Raw genomic sequence first — 14552 nt, forward strand, 5'->3', positions numbered from 1 at the left:
AATTAAATTCATGTTTCAATTAAATAATATATTTGAATTTTATTTTTAAAATTCACCACAATGGGGCTTCTCTGGTGGTGCAGTGGTTGACAGTCCGCCTGCCAATGCAGGGGACACGGGTTTGTGTCCCGGTCCGGGAAGATCCCACATGCCGCGGAGCGGCTGGGCTCACGAGCCATGTGCTCCACAACAGGAGAGGCCACAACAGTGAGAGGCCCGTGTACCAAAAAAAAAAAAAAAATTCACCACGATGTTTCAAATGCCATGATATATAAATTTTTTTATTAAAAAACAGAAATATATTATTTCCACAAAGGCTCATCTTAGAAATTCTATTCAGGGTGAGAGATCTCTTGGGAGATAAATTGTAAAGTGCTCTTTTAAGAAATCATCTATGAGTTACAAATTATCAAACTAAAAACAAAGGCATTGTCCTTTTCCCAAATAAAATGTTTACACATATGTAATTCTTCTTTGGTTCCATTTAAAGACCAAAGTCTTGAACTTGGAAAATGCAAAAAAAAAAAAAAAAAGATAAAATACATACAGTGCCCAGGAGTCACATATTAGTAACTATGGAATTAATTTATAATTATTATGTTCAATATATAATATGAAGCATGGCAATTCATTTAGGTTAGCATAACCATAGATTAAACAGATAATATTATACATTTAGTCTGAATCAAATTATCAAATTAATTATTTTCTAGTGATTAGTTTGTAAAATAATTTTACATAAGGGGAGTTTGTAAGAGTAGTTAGAATAAACATAGGATAAATCTTTACCAGAAAAAGAAACAATAAGCAAGCTATTCTTTAAATATTGGACAATTTATTCACTAAAACCTAGGTTCTATTAGATAACCTGCAAATTGAGAAATGAAGTTTTTCCCACTATATTCGATATGAGTATATTGGGTTGGCCAAAAAGTTCATTCGGGTTTTTCCATATACGATGCTACAGAAAAACCCGAATGAACTTTTTGGCCGACCCAGTGTTACTAGTCTAGAAACTTGATAATATATTATAGGCTTGAATAAATAGTCCATTTATTGTTAAGAAAAAATTGTCTTATAAGTATTTGTGAATTTTATGTCATGTTGTAATAACTGTAAAAAGAAATAAAGAGATAAAATTTTGATTTGCAAAACAATAGTATTATAGTTTTCATAAATGCCTCAAATCTTGTGATTTCAGAATGGCAAAATGCCAAAGTTTCTCAACATATTAAAAATGTTATACTTCTTTTTATTATCTGCTGCTGTAGTTTTTATAGTTAGAAACGGGGAAAATTTAATCTATGTAAATATTAAATGCAAGCTTTTATTAATGGGTCACTAAGGATCATTATATATTTCCTTAGTGAAGGATGCCCTTGTGGTAAAGAGCACACTGTGGAGTCAGTAAACAATGGATAAAAATATTGTCTCCACATGTAAATTGATACAGCCACTATGGGGAACAGTATGGAGGTTCCTTAAAAAACTAAAAATTGGTCTTCCCTCGTGGTGCAGTGGTTGGGAGTCCGCCTGCCGATGCAGGGGACACGGGTTCGTACCCCGGTATGGGAGGGTCCTGCATGCTGCAGAGCAGCTGCACCTGTGGGCCATGGCTGCTGAGCCTGCGTGTCTGGAGCCTGGGCTCCATGACGGGAGAGGCCACAGCAGTGAGAGGTCCACGTACAGCAAAAAAAAAAAAAAAAAAAACTAAAAATAGAACTACCATATGATCCAGCAATCCCACTACTGGGCATATACCCTGAGAGAACCATAATTCAAAAAGAGTCATGTACCACAATGTTCATTGCAGCTCTATTTACAAGAGCCAGGACATGGAAGCAACCTAAGTGTCCATCGACAGATGAATGGATAAAGAAGATGCGGCATATATATACAATGGAATATTACTCAGCCATAAAAAGAAACAAAATTGAGTTATTTGTAGTGAGGTGGATGGACATAGAGTCTGTCATACAGAATGAAGTAAGTCAGAAAGAGAAAAACAAATACCATATGCTAACACATGTATATGGAATCTAAAAAAAAAAGGTTCTGAAGAACCTAGGGGCAGGACAGAATAAAGACACAGAAGTAGAGAATGGACTTGAGGACACAGGGAGGGGGAAGGGTAAGCTGGGACGAAGTGAGAGAGTAACATTGACATATATACACTACCAAATGTAAAATAGCTAGCTAGTGGGAAGCAGCCACATAGCACAGGGAGATCAGCTCGGTGCTTTGTGACCACCTAGAGGAGTGGGATAAGGAGGGTGGGAGGGAGATGCAAGAGGAAGGAGATATGAGGATATATGTATATGTATAGCTGGTTCACTTTGTTATAAAGCAGAAGCTAACACACCATTGTAAAGCAATTATACTCCAATAAAGATGTTAAAAAATATATATTGTCTCCACTATTTGTTTTGCTGTAGAACCTGGACCAAGTTATGTAATATCTTTTCTAAGTTCTTCATGAGTAAAATGAGATAACAATATTTATTTAAATAGTTAAATAACATAATAGATTTTAGGGCATTGTATTATTTAACTGGAATTATTATGAATTATTTTGCCATGTTTAATTAGCCAGTGAGCATGAAAACAAGTCAAAAAATACATCTCACATCTCCTGCTTACTTACCAGTAGTAGTGGATCTTTCTGGTGCAATTGTTGAGCCAGGGGTGGCTCCTAAGGAATGTGAGATTAAAAGAAGAAAGTCATGAGCAATGTTCTTATTTTATTGGGACACTAACTGGACATTTAACAATTTAACTACTTTGAATCCAGATGTTGCAGTTGCAGTACTGGTCTGAAAACACCTAACAAAATATCCAAGGTCCTCAATACCAGATAATTTGGATCAGATTTTCTGATTTCTAAACTTATAATACACTAATATTCAATAATGGATATTTATGAGATTTATCAAAAAAACTTATGTTGGGTTGTAACTGGGGCCAATAGCTTCCCTTCCCACTCGCCTGATTTTCTGGGTGTAGTTGATCTGGTCATGCTTTCACCCACTTCAGTAGTTTCTCCATATGGTTCTTTAGTTGTGTCTGGTTAAAAGGATAACTGACTATTATCTTCACATGGTTCATTTTGTAAAAATTATAAACTTACTGCCATTTAAGTAAATTTCAAATTTAGATGTTAATAAAAACCTAGAACACCTCTTAATCATTTCTCAAAAAATATGGTCCTTGCTTAAATTAACTTAAATCATTATTGTAATTTGGGCCTAAGGCATGCTCATATTGGACCACCAAAAGAGCACCCTGGTGAGTCTTGTCTGCTTGGTTCCCAGCAGAAGTGGTTCCAAAGCTTGATGCTCCAACTGGGCCTCCACTACCAGCACCTCTGGTAGCTCCTACTGATCTACTGATTCCACCTGGTCACAAAAGAAGTAATAGGGATGAAAACATAACCTTCTTAAGGGGCCTGAGGAATCAATTTAAAACAATAATATTCTACAAAGTTCCCATCTTTGAGTTCTAAATAGTATAATTCTGATAAAGTAATATAGTTCAAAATTAGATCTCTATTAAATTAAAATTATTTATATTATTGTCTAAATATAGCTAACTTGTCTTACCTTCATATGTGGTAACCTCACTTCCTGGCCCCCAAGTTGTCCTCCTGGCCCCTGTGGTTGTAAAAGTTGATGATCCAGTTGTTCCAGATCCTTCAACTGGTGTCCCAGTTGTCCATGATCTTCCAGTTGATGGTCTAGTTGTCTTCGATCCTTCAGCTGATGTATCAATTGTCTCTAATACTCCAGTTGATGATCCAGTTGTCCCTGAACCTACAATAGATGTTCGTGTTTTCCACAGCACTCCAGTTGATGGTCCAGTAGTCCCTAAACTTACAACAGAGATTTTAGTTGTTCTTGTCAATCCATCTGGTGATGCAGTTGTCCCTGATCCTTCACCTGAGGGTCCACTTGTTCCTGATTCAACAACAGTGGTCCCTGTTTCTCCAGATGATGATCCAGTTGTCCCTAAACCTACACTGGATGTTATTGTTGTCCTTGTCACTCCAGATGATAGTGCACTTGCCCCTGAACCTATACCAGATGTTCTAGTGGTTATTGTTAGTCCACCTGCTGATCCAGTTGTCCATGATGCTTCAGCTGATGATCCCCTTGCTCTTGATTCAATAACAGTGGTCCCTCTTTCTCCAGATGGTGGCCCAGTTGTCCCTGAACTTCCAGCTGATAATCCAGTTGTCCTGGTACCTGCAAAAAAAGTTCCAGTTTTGCCTGATTCTTCAGCTGATGTTTCAGTTGTCGATGATGCTTCAGCTAATGATCCAGTTGTCCCTAAACCTACATCAGGTGATTCAGTTGATACAGATCCTCCAGGTGATGATTCAGGGGTCAGTGTTGCTCTAGATGATAGTGTAGTTATACCTGAATTTACAACAGAGATTCTATTGGTTCCTGTCACTCCAGATACTGAACTAGTTGTTCCTGATCTTTCAATTGATGTTCCAGTTGTCTCTGAGGGTCCAGATAATGATTCAATTGTCCCTGAACTTACAATAGAGGTTCTAGTTTTTCCTAACAGTACAACTGTGGATCCAGTTATCCCTGATCCTACAACTGATTGTAAACTTGTCCCTGATCCCATAACAGTCGTCCCTATTTCTCCAGATAATGGTGTAGCTGTCTCTGAACCTACAAAAGATGACCCAGCTGTTCCTGATCCTCCAGGTATTGATCTAGTGGTGACTGATCCTTCAACTGATGGTAAACTAGTTCCTCTTCCTATAACCGTGGTCCTTTTTGCTCCAGATAATGGTGCAGTTGTCTCTGAACTTACACCAGGTGGCCCAGTTGGTGCTGATCCTACAGGCAATGATCCAGGAGTCCCTGATGCTCCAGATGAGGGTACACTGGTTCCTGATCCTATAACAGTGGTACCTGTTGTTGCAGATAATGGTGCACTTGTCTCTGAACCTACAACATATGGTTGACTTGTCCCTGACTCTCCAGATGTTGAACTAGTGGTGGCTGATGCTTCAACTGATGACAAACTGGTTCTTGACACAATAACAGTTGTCCCTATAGCTCCAGATAATGGTGCAGTTGTCTCTGAACCTACAACAGATGGTCCACTTGTCTCTGATCCTCCAAATATTGATCTAGTGGTCGCTGATCCTTCAACTAATGGTAAACTTGTTACTAATCCTATAACAGTGGTTGCTCTTGCTCCAGATGATGGTGCAGTTGTCTCTGAACTTGAACCAGGTGATCCAGAGGTTGGTGATCCACCAGGTAATGATCCAGGGTTCGCCGATGTTACTGACGAGGGTAAAATGGTCCCTAATCCATAAATAGTAGTCTTTTTTCCTACAGATAATGGTGCAGTCGTCTCTGAACCTACGCCAGGTGGTTCAGGTGCTGCTGATTCTCCAGGCAATAATCTAGGGGTCCCTGATGCTCCAGATGAGGGTAAACTAGTTCCTGATTCTATAACATTAGTCTCTGTTGCTCCAGATAAAGATGCAATTGTCTTTGAACTTACACCACGTGGTCCACTTGTCCTTGATCCTCCAGGTACTGATCTAGTGGTCCCTGACCCTTCAACTGATGGTAAACCAGTTCCTGATCCTATAGCAGTGGTCCCTGTTGCTCTAGATAATGGTGCACTTTTGTCTGAACCTACAATATATGGTCCGCTTGTCCCTGACCCTGCATGTATTGAACTACTGGTGGCAGATCTTTCAGCTGATGGCAAGCTGGCTCTTGATGCAACAACAGTGGTCCCTGTTGCTTCAAATAGAGACACAGTTGTCTCTGAACCTACAACTGATAGTCCAGTTCTCCCTGATCCTCCAAGAATTGATCTAGTAGAGGCTGTTCTTTCAAATGATGTTAAACTGTCTCCAGATCCTGTAAGAGTGGTGCCTATTGCTCCAGATACTGGTCCAAATGTCTCTGAACCTACAACAGGTGGTCCAGTTGCTGCTGATCTTCCAGGTGATATTGCAGGGTTCCCTGATGCTCCAGATGAGGGTAAACTAGTTCCTGATCTTATAACATTACTCCCTGTTGTTCCAGATAATTGCTGAGTTATCTGTGAACTTAAATCAGTCAGTCCACTTGTCCCTGATCCTCCAGGTAGTGATCTAGTGGTCCCTGATCCCTCAACTGATGGTAAACTGGTTCCTGAACCTATAACTGCAGTTCCTTTTGTTCCAGATAATACCGCATCTGTCTCCCAAAAAATAACATGTGATCCAGTTACTGCTGATCTTCCAGGTGATGGTCCAGTGGTCCCTGATGCTCCAGATGAGGGTAAACTTGTTCCTGATCCTAAAGCAGCGGTCTCTGATGCTCCAGAAAATGATGCCATTGTCTCTGAAACAACACCAGGTGATCCAGTTGCTGATGATCCTCCAGGTGATGATCCAGGGTTCACTGATGCTCCAGATGAGGGTAAACTGCTTGCTGATTCTATAACACTAGACCCTGTTGTTCCAGACCATGACACAGTTATGTCTGAACTTACGCCAGGTTGTCCATTTGTCTGTGATCCTCTAAGTAGTGATCTAGTGGTCCCTGATCCCTCAACTGATGATAAACTGGGTCCTGATCCTATAGTTGCAGCTCCTGTTGCTCCAGATAATGATTCAGTGGTCTCTGAACCAATACCAGGTGGTCCACTTGTTGCTGATCCTCCAGGAGATGATAAAGGGGTCCCTGACGTTCCAGATGAGTGTAAACCGGTTCCTGGTCTTATAGTGGCAATTCTTGTTTCTCCAGATAATGGTGCAGTTGTCTCTGAACCAAGGCCAGGTGGTCCAGCAGCTGATGACCCTCCAGGTGATGATCCAGGGGTTTCTGATACTCCAGATGAAGGTAAACTGGTTCCTAATTCTATAGCAGTAGCCCCTGCTGCTCCAGATAATAGGGCAGTTGTGTCTGAAACAATACCAGGTGATCCAGTTGCCGATCCTCCAATAGATGATCCAGGTGTCTCTGATGTTCCAGATGAGGAAAAATTGGTTCCTGATCCTATAGGAGCGGTCTCTGTTGCTCCAGAAAATGGTGCTGTTGTCTGCAAACCAATACCAGGTGGTTCACTTGCTGCTGATCCTCCAGTTGACAATCCACATGTCCCTGATGTTCTGGATGAGGTTAAAGTGGTTTCTGATCCTATAACATTAGTCCCTATTGTTCCAGATAATGGCACAGTTATCTCTGAACCTACTCCAGTTGGTCCACTTCTCTCTGATCCTCCAGGTAGTGATCTAGTGATCCCTGATACCTCAACTGATGGTAAACTTGTTGCTGATCCTATAGCTGCAGTTATTGTTTTTCCAGATAATGCTGCAGTTGTCTGTGAACTTACACGAGGTAGTGCAGTTGTCCCTGATCCTTGAGGAATTGATCTAGTGGTCCCTGTTTCTTCAGCTGAGAGTAAACTTGTTCCTGCTCCTATAGCAGCAGTCCCTGTTACTCCAGATAGTGTTGCTGTTGTCTCCAAACCAACACCAGGTGATGAAGTTGCTGCTGATCCTCCAGTTGATGATCGAAGGGTCCCTGATGCTCTAGATACTGGTAAACTGGTTCCTGATCCTGTAACACTAGTCCCTGTTGCTCCAGATAATGGTGCAGTTATCTCTGAACTTACACTAGGTGGTCCACTTGTCCCTGATCCTCCAGGTAGTGATCTAGTGCTCCCTGATCCTTCAACTGATGGTAAACTGGGACCTGATCCTATAGTTGCAGTTCCTCTTGTTCCAGATATTGGTGCAGTTGTCTCTGAACTTACAGCAGGTGGTCCAGTTGTCCCTGATCTTCCTGGTATTGATCTAGTGGTCGCTGATTTTAAAACCGATGTTAAACCTGTTCCTGATCTTATAGCAGCGGTCCCTGTTGCTCCAGATAATGGTGCCGTTGTCTCTGAACCAACACCATGTGGTCCAGTTGCTGCTGATCCTGCAGGTGATGATCCCGGGGTCCCTGATGCTCCGGATGAGGGTAAACCTGTTCCTGATCCTATAACATTAGTTCCTGTTGTTGCAGATAATGGCACAGATATCTCTGAACTTAGACTAGTTGGTCCACTTGTCCCTGATATTCCAGGTAGTGATCTAGTGGTCCCTGATCTCTCAACTGATGATAAGCTTGTTCCTGATGATATAGCTGCAGTTCCTGTTGTTCCAGATAATGCTGCAGTTGTCTCTGGACCAATACCAGGTGGTCCAGTTGCTGCTGATCCTCCAGGTGATGATCCAGGTTTCCTTGATGCTCCAGGTAAGGGTAAACCCATTCCTGATTCTGTAACTATGTTTCCTGTTGCTCTAGATAATGGTACATTTGTCTCTGAACCTACACCAGATTGTCCTGTTGTTGCTGATCCTCCAGTTGATGGTCCTGGGGTCCAAGATGCTCCAGATGAGGGTGATCTGGTTCCCGATCTTATAACAGTGGTCTTTGTTGCTCCAGATAATGGTGCACTTGTCTCTGAACCTACAACATTTGGTCCAGTTTCTATTGAATTTCTACGTGTTGATCCAGTGATCCCTGATCCTCCAGATGACCATAAACTGGTTCCTTTTCCAATAATAGTAGTTCCTTTTGCTCCAAATAGTGGAGTGGTTGTCTCTGACCCTAAAACAGATGGTCCAATTGACCTAGATTTTCCAGTTGTCCCTGATGTTCTCATTGATGGTTCATATGTTCCTGCCACTGCATTTGATATCTCAGTGGTTCTTGATCCTCTAACCGATCGTTCACTTGTCTTTGAACCTAAAGCTGATGATGCAGTCGCCCCAGAATCACCAGTTGATGGTCCAGTAGCCCCTGATACTCCAATTGATGATCCAGTTGTTCCTGATCCTCCAGTTGATGTTTCAGTAGTCCCTGTCACTCCAGTTGATGGTACTGTTGTCTCTGATTCTTCAGCTGATGATCCAGTAGTCCCTGTAACTCCAATTGATTGCACAGTTGTCCTTGATCCTTCAGTTAATGGTACTGTTTTTCCTGAGACTTCATTTGATCGTTTAGTGGTTGCTGATTCTTCTGTTGATGGTCTAGTTGTCTCTGTCACTCCAGCTGTATAAGAGAGACATGAAGACACATAAATGAAATTACTTTCCAACCAATCAAATTCACAAACAAGAAATGCATCGAAGCACTAAGATGAAGTGAGGTGATATCCAGCATCTGGGGTTCTAATTTTAGACTCCCTGGTTAGCAAATGCCTCTCTGAAAAGATGTCATTAATTTTGAGCTCTGACAAGAAGCAGACAACTATGTGAAACTCTAGGGGAAATATCTTTACAGGCAGTGGGATCAGACAGTGCAAAAGACTGAAATGAGCTGTTTATGCTAGAGAAGCAGAACTAGATGAATGTATATGGATCATGGGAGGTTAGGAGGAGAACACTAGAAGGTGAGGACATGTACATAGGATTGGGCAAGTTATTGTGAATCAGGGGAGGGAAATTGGACATTTTTCTAAATGCAATGGAATATAATGTTATGCCTTGGAGTGATAGATTTACATATATTTAAAAATTTCTCTTTCCACTCTGTAGAGAATGTATGGTAAAGGGTGTATAATAGAAGTTGGAAGACCAGTATGAGGTTATTTCAGGAATCCAAATGATATATAAGTGCCTAGGGCTAGAGTGGTGACAAAGGAGATTGAGAACAGTGGATGGATTCAGGATATGTTCTAGAACTAGCATTAACAGGCCTTGTTTGTATTGGGAAGTGCAAAATTAAAAGAGAGGCATCAAGGAAAACTTTAAGATTTTTTCCTGAGTAAAACGAGTCAGTTATGGTACCATTTAGTGATATGGGAAAGACTGATAGAACAGGTGAGAGTATGAAAGAAAATCAAGAATTCTGTTTAGCTCATGCTAAATCTGCGATTTCTATTAGACATAAATGTGGAAATATCGAGTTATCGATTACTCAATCTAGAGATTACTCAATCTAGAGATCCAGAGAAGCCAAGACTGGGGATATATATTTGGATATCTAAATCTAAAATGTCTTCGAAAGTTTCTTATAGCTGACTTCCTATGGATTATGCAACCATGCCCACTAGGCCTGTCTTGTCTCTGATTACCAGAAGCTTCTTTCTGAGCTCAATTTAAGGGAACTTCCCACCCGCCAAGTCATGCTCTTGCATTTTTCTACAGACTAGTTTGCTATCTACCAGCTAAAACTGTGATTGCCTCTGAAAACTTAACTTTATTCTCATTCATGCAACTTTGAATTAGTATTCTGTTTGAGTTCTTGAAGCAATTAATTCCACCATACCTCATACCCTGTCATTCTTTGACACTGAGTAAAGCCTACATTTCAGTTTCCTCTATCATCTGTGGCATTCTAAAGTCATGCTGGGCTTTGTCTCTTTTATTCTAAACTCTTACTTCTTCCACAGCCTGTTCTCTATCACAATTACTTTTACCCTGTCCTCTGGAATCCACATTCAATGATTTTAAAAATTCTTCTATATGCTTAACTGTTTTACAAAATGCTTCTACTTCCTCCTGGGCTTAACCTAATGGACTTAATTCTGCAACAACCTGTCATAACTCAGAATGCTCCAAATCTTTATCTGAAAAATTCTAAAGGACCAAATGAGTATGGAGGCCTTGGATTTGTAGAGATATGGATCTACACAGTGGTGTACGTGTGTGGATGCAAAGCTCCACTATTTGAGTATAGCAACAAGTAGCCTACTCCCTCCCACATCTCCAGTTCTTCTGGAAGGTGCTCTTTCACATAACCTGTTATTTTTACTTCATTTATAAGAATAAAACTCTTAATCCTTTACCAGACTGTGAGTTCCTATTCATCTATTTACTTATTCACCAGATATCCACCAGACACTTATCAAGTCAGTCATTCAGGTAAGTACTGGGAATACAGCTGAAAATAAGAAAAGGCAAGTTGACAAGATCTTTCTATACTTTTGACAGAAATTCACCATGTTGGTGGCCTATGTAGTAATGGTGAATAACTGGATGAAGAATCAACAGTGTAGGCCCTGTTTTGGCCTCACAACATACTCATCCTGTGACTGAAGTAAACACATTAATTTTTTCATAAATAAAATGTAAATAATTCTGAATATACTGTCAATTGCTCAGGGCAGTTGTATAATTCAAGTAAGTAAATGTATGTGACAACACTTTGTCCATTTTACACTTAGTGCATTTTTTTCTGCTCATCATTTTTTATTTTTGCTAAAACAGATTAAGGTGACTCACAAATGATATTATACAATGGTTAATGATTGCCTCATATCTTTATTTTTATCCATTAAGTTGTATCAATATATTGGGTAAAAATCAAGGTATAAAAACAGTATTATTTTATTCTACCAATTATATTTCTCAAACACTTTTTTTTGCCTATTTCATGAGAAATATTCATCAATCCTATTTATTTGTTTGTTTTTAGTCTCTATCTTTAGTCCTTCCAAACATGTTAAGTATTATGAAGCACAAACGTTGTTTAGTATGGGTTGAGCTTTGAGCAAGTGAGGTATTGTCATGTCCCATTTGCAAATTCTAGAAAATAAGGCATTTTTAAACCAATGTGTAGAGATTTTAGGGAGCAAATTGTTTTCTGAATTTTTAGACAATTCAGAAGCCAATGTTATTTATTAAATTACTCTCAGAAATTGGGAAAGCTGTTCATCATGGTTCTAGATCACTTTTCTGTTCAATAAAAAACTTATGGAAAAATATATTAATATTTTAAACTACACTTTCTAATATTAATGAACCGTGAAATTTTTCTAATACTAAAGATAGTGGATTTTTGCAAAAGACTGCAAAATGAAAGACTCTAACTTTAAATTTGAATATCCTTGTTAATGCCTGATAACTTTTAATATCCAAGTCTATTATTCAAGAAAGAAATGAATTTATTGAACTCAAATATTTCTGTAATGGGAAAATTATATTAACAATCAATAAAATGCAAAAATAACTAATATTGTTTTATAATTATTTAGTACTTTCAATCCATATTTATTTTTGCTTGTTGTTGAAGTGATTTTGTGTAGTGTAATGCAGATCTTAGATAAAGAAATGGAAATAACTGCATGGGAAATACATCCTAAGAAGTCCCTAACTCAAAGACAACATTTAAGGACCAAACAGAAGATGGTCACTATTACTTTTTTACTTAAATCCACTATGATTGTATCAAGTAACATTCCAGTGATTTCTAAATTGGCCATATAAGAATATCAGATTTTAAATGCCACATTAGTCTTGTTTAGTAATGGAGAACACCTGAACTGTCAGATCACTGTCACACTCTGTGACACTAGTTGTACCACCTGACGTTCCAGGTGTACCTGTTATAAAGGGAAAAAAATGGAAAAGTCTCATTCACAGAATTTCTTAAAATATGAGATAACCGATTCTGATTTAAATTAACTTCCAGCTAAAGATTACAGAAGCGTCTACTTTTCCATATCAATAATAATTATTACCCTTTATACATTTCAAAAAAATGTGCTTTGACATACATTTATTCATTATTTCATTTGATCCTCATCACAATGCTACTCAATAGATTGCATTACTCAGTTTTTACAGATAAGAAAACTAAGGTAATAGAGGTTAAATGATTCACTCACTTAATTACATGATATTGATTCTAGGAGCAGTGTTTGCATATGGACACTGCTTGGGCAAGTTGTTTATTTATTTTTCTTTTTTCACATCAGAAATGATTATTGAATGTTTATCAAATGGCTTTTTTAGCCTCTTTGTAGAAAACTACTTGTTTTTATTTCTCTTAGAGCTATTAGTACAATGAACTATTTTAATGATTTTGTAATTTTGAAAAGCTTTCATTGAAAGTTAATAAGAATTATTATTAAACATTATTTTAATACACTTTTGGATTCTAATTTTAGCCACTTGTCTTTTGCTATGCAAACTCTTTAGATGCTCTTTTTTTTTTTTTTGCTTTTTGCTTTTTTATTTCTCTTTTGATAGTTAGAAAGGTGTTTTCTGGTTTTCTGCGGTACGCGGGCCTCTCACCGTTGTGGCCTCTCCCGTTGCACAGCACAGGCTCCGGACGCGCAGGCTCAGCGGCCATGGCTCACGGGCCCAGCCACTCCGCGGCATGTGGGATCCTCCCAGACCGGGGCACGAACCCGTGTCCCCTGCATCAGCAGGTGGACTCTCAACCACTGCGCCACCAGGGAAGCCCAGAAAGGTTATATTTTATAGTGTTTTTTTAATATAATCCCATTAGCATCCTCCCAATTTTCTTTCAGATAGTGTCTATTGGTTGTCCCCTGTGGGCAGCAATAAAATTAACTCATAATCTCTTCTTTCCTTGTTCTCTTTCTCTTCTGTAGTTTCCAATTTAAGTAAATACCATTTTCTTTCTTAATGCTCATGTTTTTACTTGGTCATTTATACTTGGACGTTTTTACTTGGTCAAATATGTAACACTTATCTTCCACCTTTCTTTCAAACTTTGTTATAGTTTTAGAGCTACAGTTAAAAATAGCGTTACAATCTTTTTGCTTGTTTTCAAGGCATCTTTTTGCTGCTTAACACTCCTCCAGTGATTTCATTATGAAGGGCTCATGGCTATCTAATTCCCTGAATTCTTTCATATTCCTATAGCTTTAATACTTGAATTACATTTAGTTAGCTATGAAAACCTTGGCCCACATTCTCTTTCCTTAGGTATCTAAATGCTACTCTACTCTTGTCTAATGTTAACCTGATTTTCTTTCTCTTTTAATAGCTGCCTTTTCCCTCAACATCCAGAACATTTCTTTATCTTTCAAGCTTAACATTTTTCTAAAATAAGCCACAGAATTGACTGTTCATGAATGATTCTTCCAGGTAGGTCCTTTCAACGTGTAGATTTGAAATTTTTTTTTATTACAGGAAACTTAATCTGATTTACAATTTTAAATATTAGTTCTATTTCATTGCCTTTTCTTCTCCAGAAACTGCAATTTTATATATATATATATATATACACACACACACATATATATATACATATATATAATATTTTTGTCTGTTTCCTATAACTATGTCCTACTCTGATCCACTTTACCTTTTTTAAAAGTGTCTGCAATTTTTTTGGGGGGGTGATATTTCCAATTCTACCCTCTAATCCCTTTCCCATACTTTCAGTCATTTATTCTCTGTTGGGTACCTTGTTATTTGGTCTTTACTTTCAAGAAAAATTTTCTTTTTTTTCAATATCTCTCCTTAGTTTTCATCAATTCCAATTTAACATCTTCCTATTATTTATCTGTTTTTACCCTGAGTTTTTTAGTTTATAATTTTGATGTCTCTTTATATCTTCAGTTGTTTCTTTATTTTGTTTGTGTTAATGTTATGTTTTTCAAACTGAGCAGAACCCAGATGGCTCCCCCAAGTACAAAGGCCCTTCCATGTCCCCTGCCTCTTGTTTGTAGAAAAGCTGAACTCTCCCAGGCCTCCCTGAGTCACAAAAGAACAAGTTCAAGCAGTTAATGATTAGGGAATAGAGTCACAGAATCTTTCAGTGTCCGGTGCACAT

The 14552-nt window shown here is 38.6% G+C and overlaps 1 protein-coding gene across 1 annotated transcript in view; it reads right to left on the bottom strand.

The window, feature by feature from the left end:
• The window catches only part of LOC138842857 (mucin-19), a 98814-nt gene that overhangs the window by 30746 nt on the left and 53516 nt on the right, over nucleotides 1-14552 (bottom strand). Inside the window, exons 34-35 of the mRNA XM_070046543.1 lie at nucleotides 3600-9071; nucleotides 2645-2692 (exon numbers count right to left, since the gene is read on the bottom strand). Coding sequence (XP_069902644.1) covers nucleotides 2645-2692; nucleotides 3600-9071 — 5520 coding nt within the window. The remainder of the gene's footprint in view (nucleotides 1-2644; nucleotides 2693-3599; nucleotides 9072-14552) is intronic.

Source organism: Globicephala melas, chromosome 10 (assembly GCF_963455315.2).
Source record: "Globicephala melas chromosome 10, mGloMel1.2, whole genome shotgun sequence".
Classification (NCBI taxonomy): Eukaryota; Metazoa; Chordata; class Mammalia; order Artiodactyla; family Delphinidae; genus Globicephala; species Globicephala melas.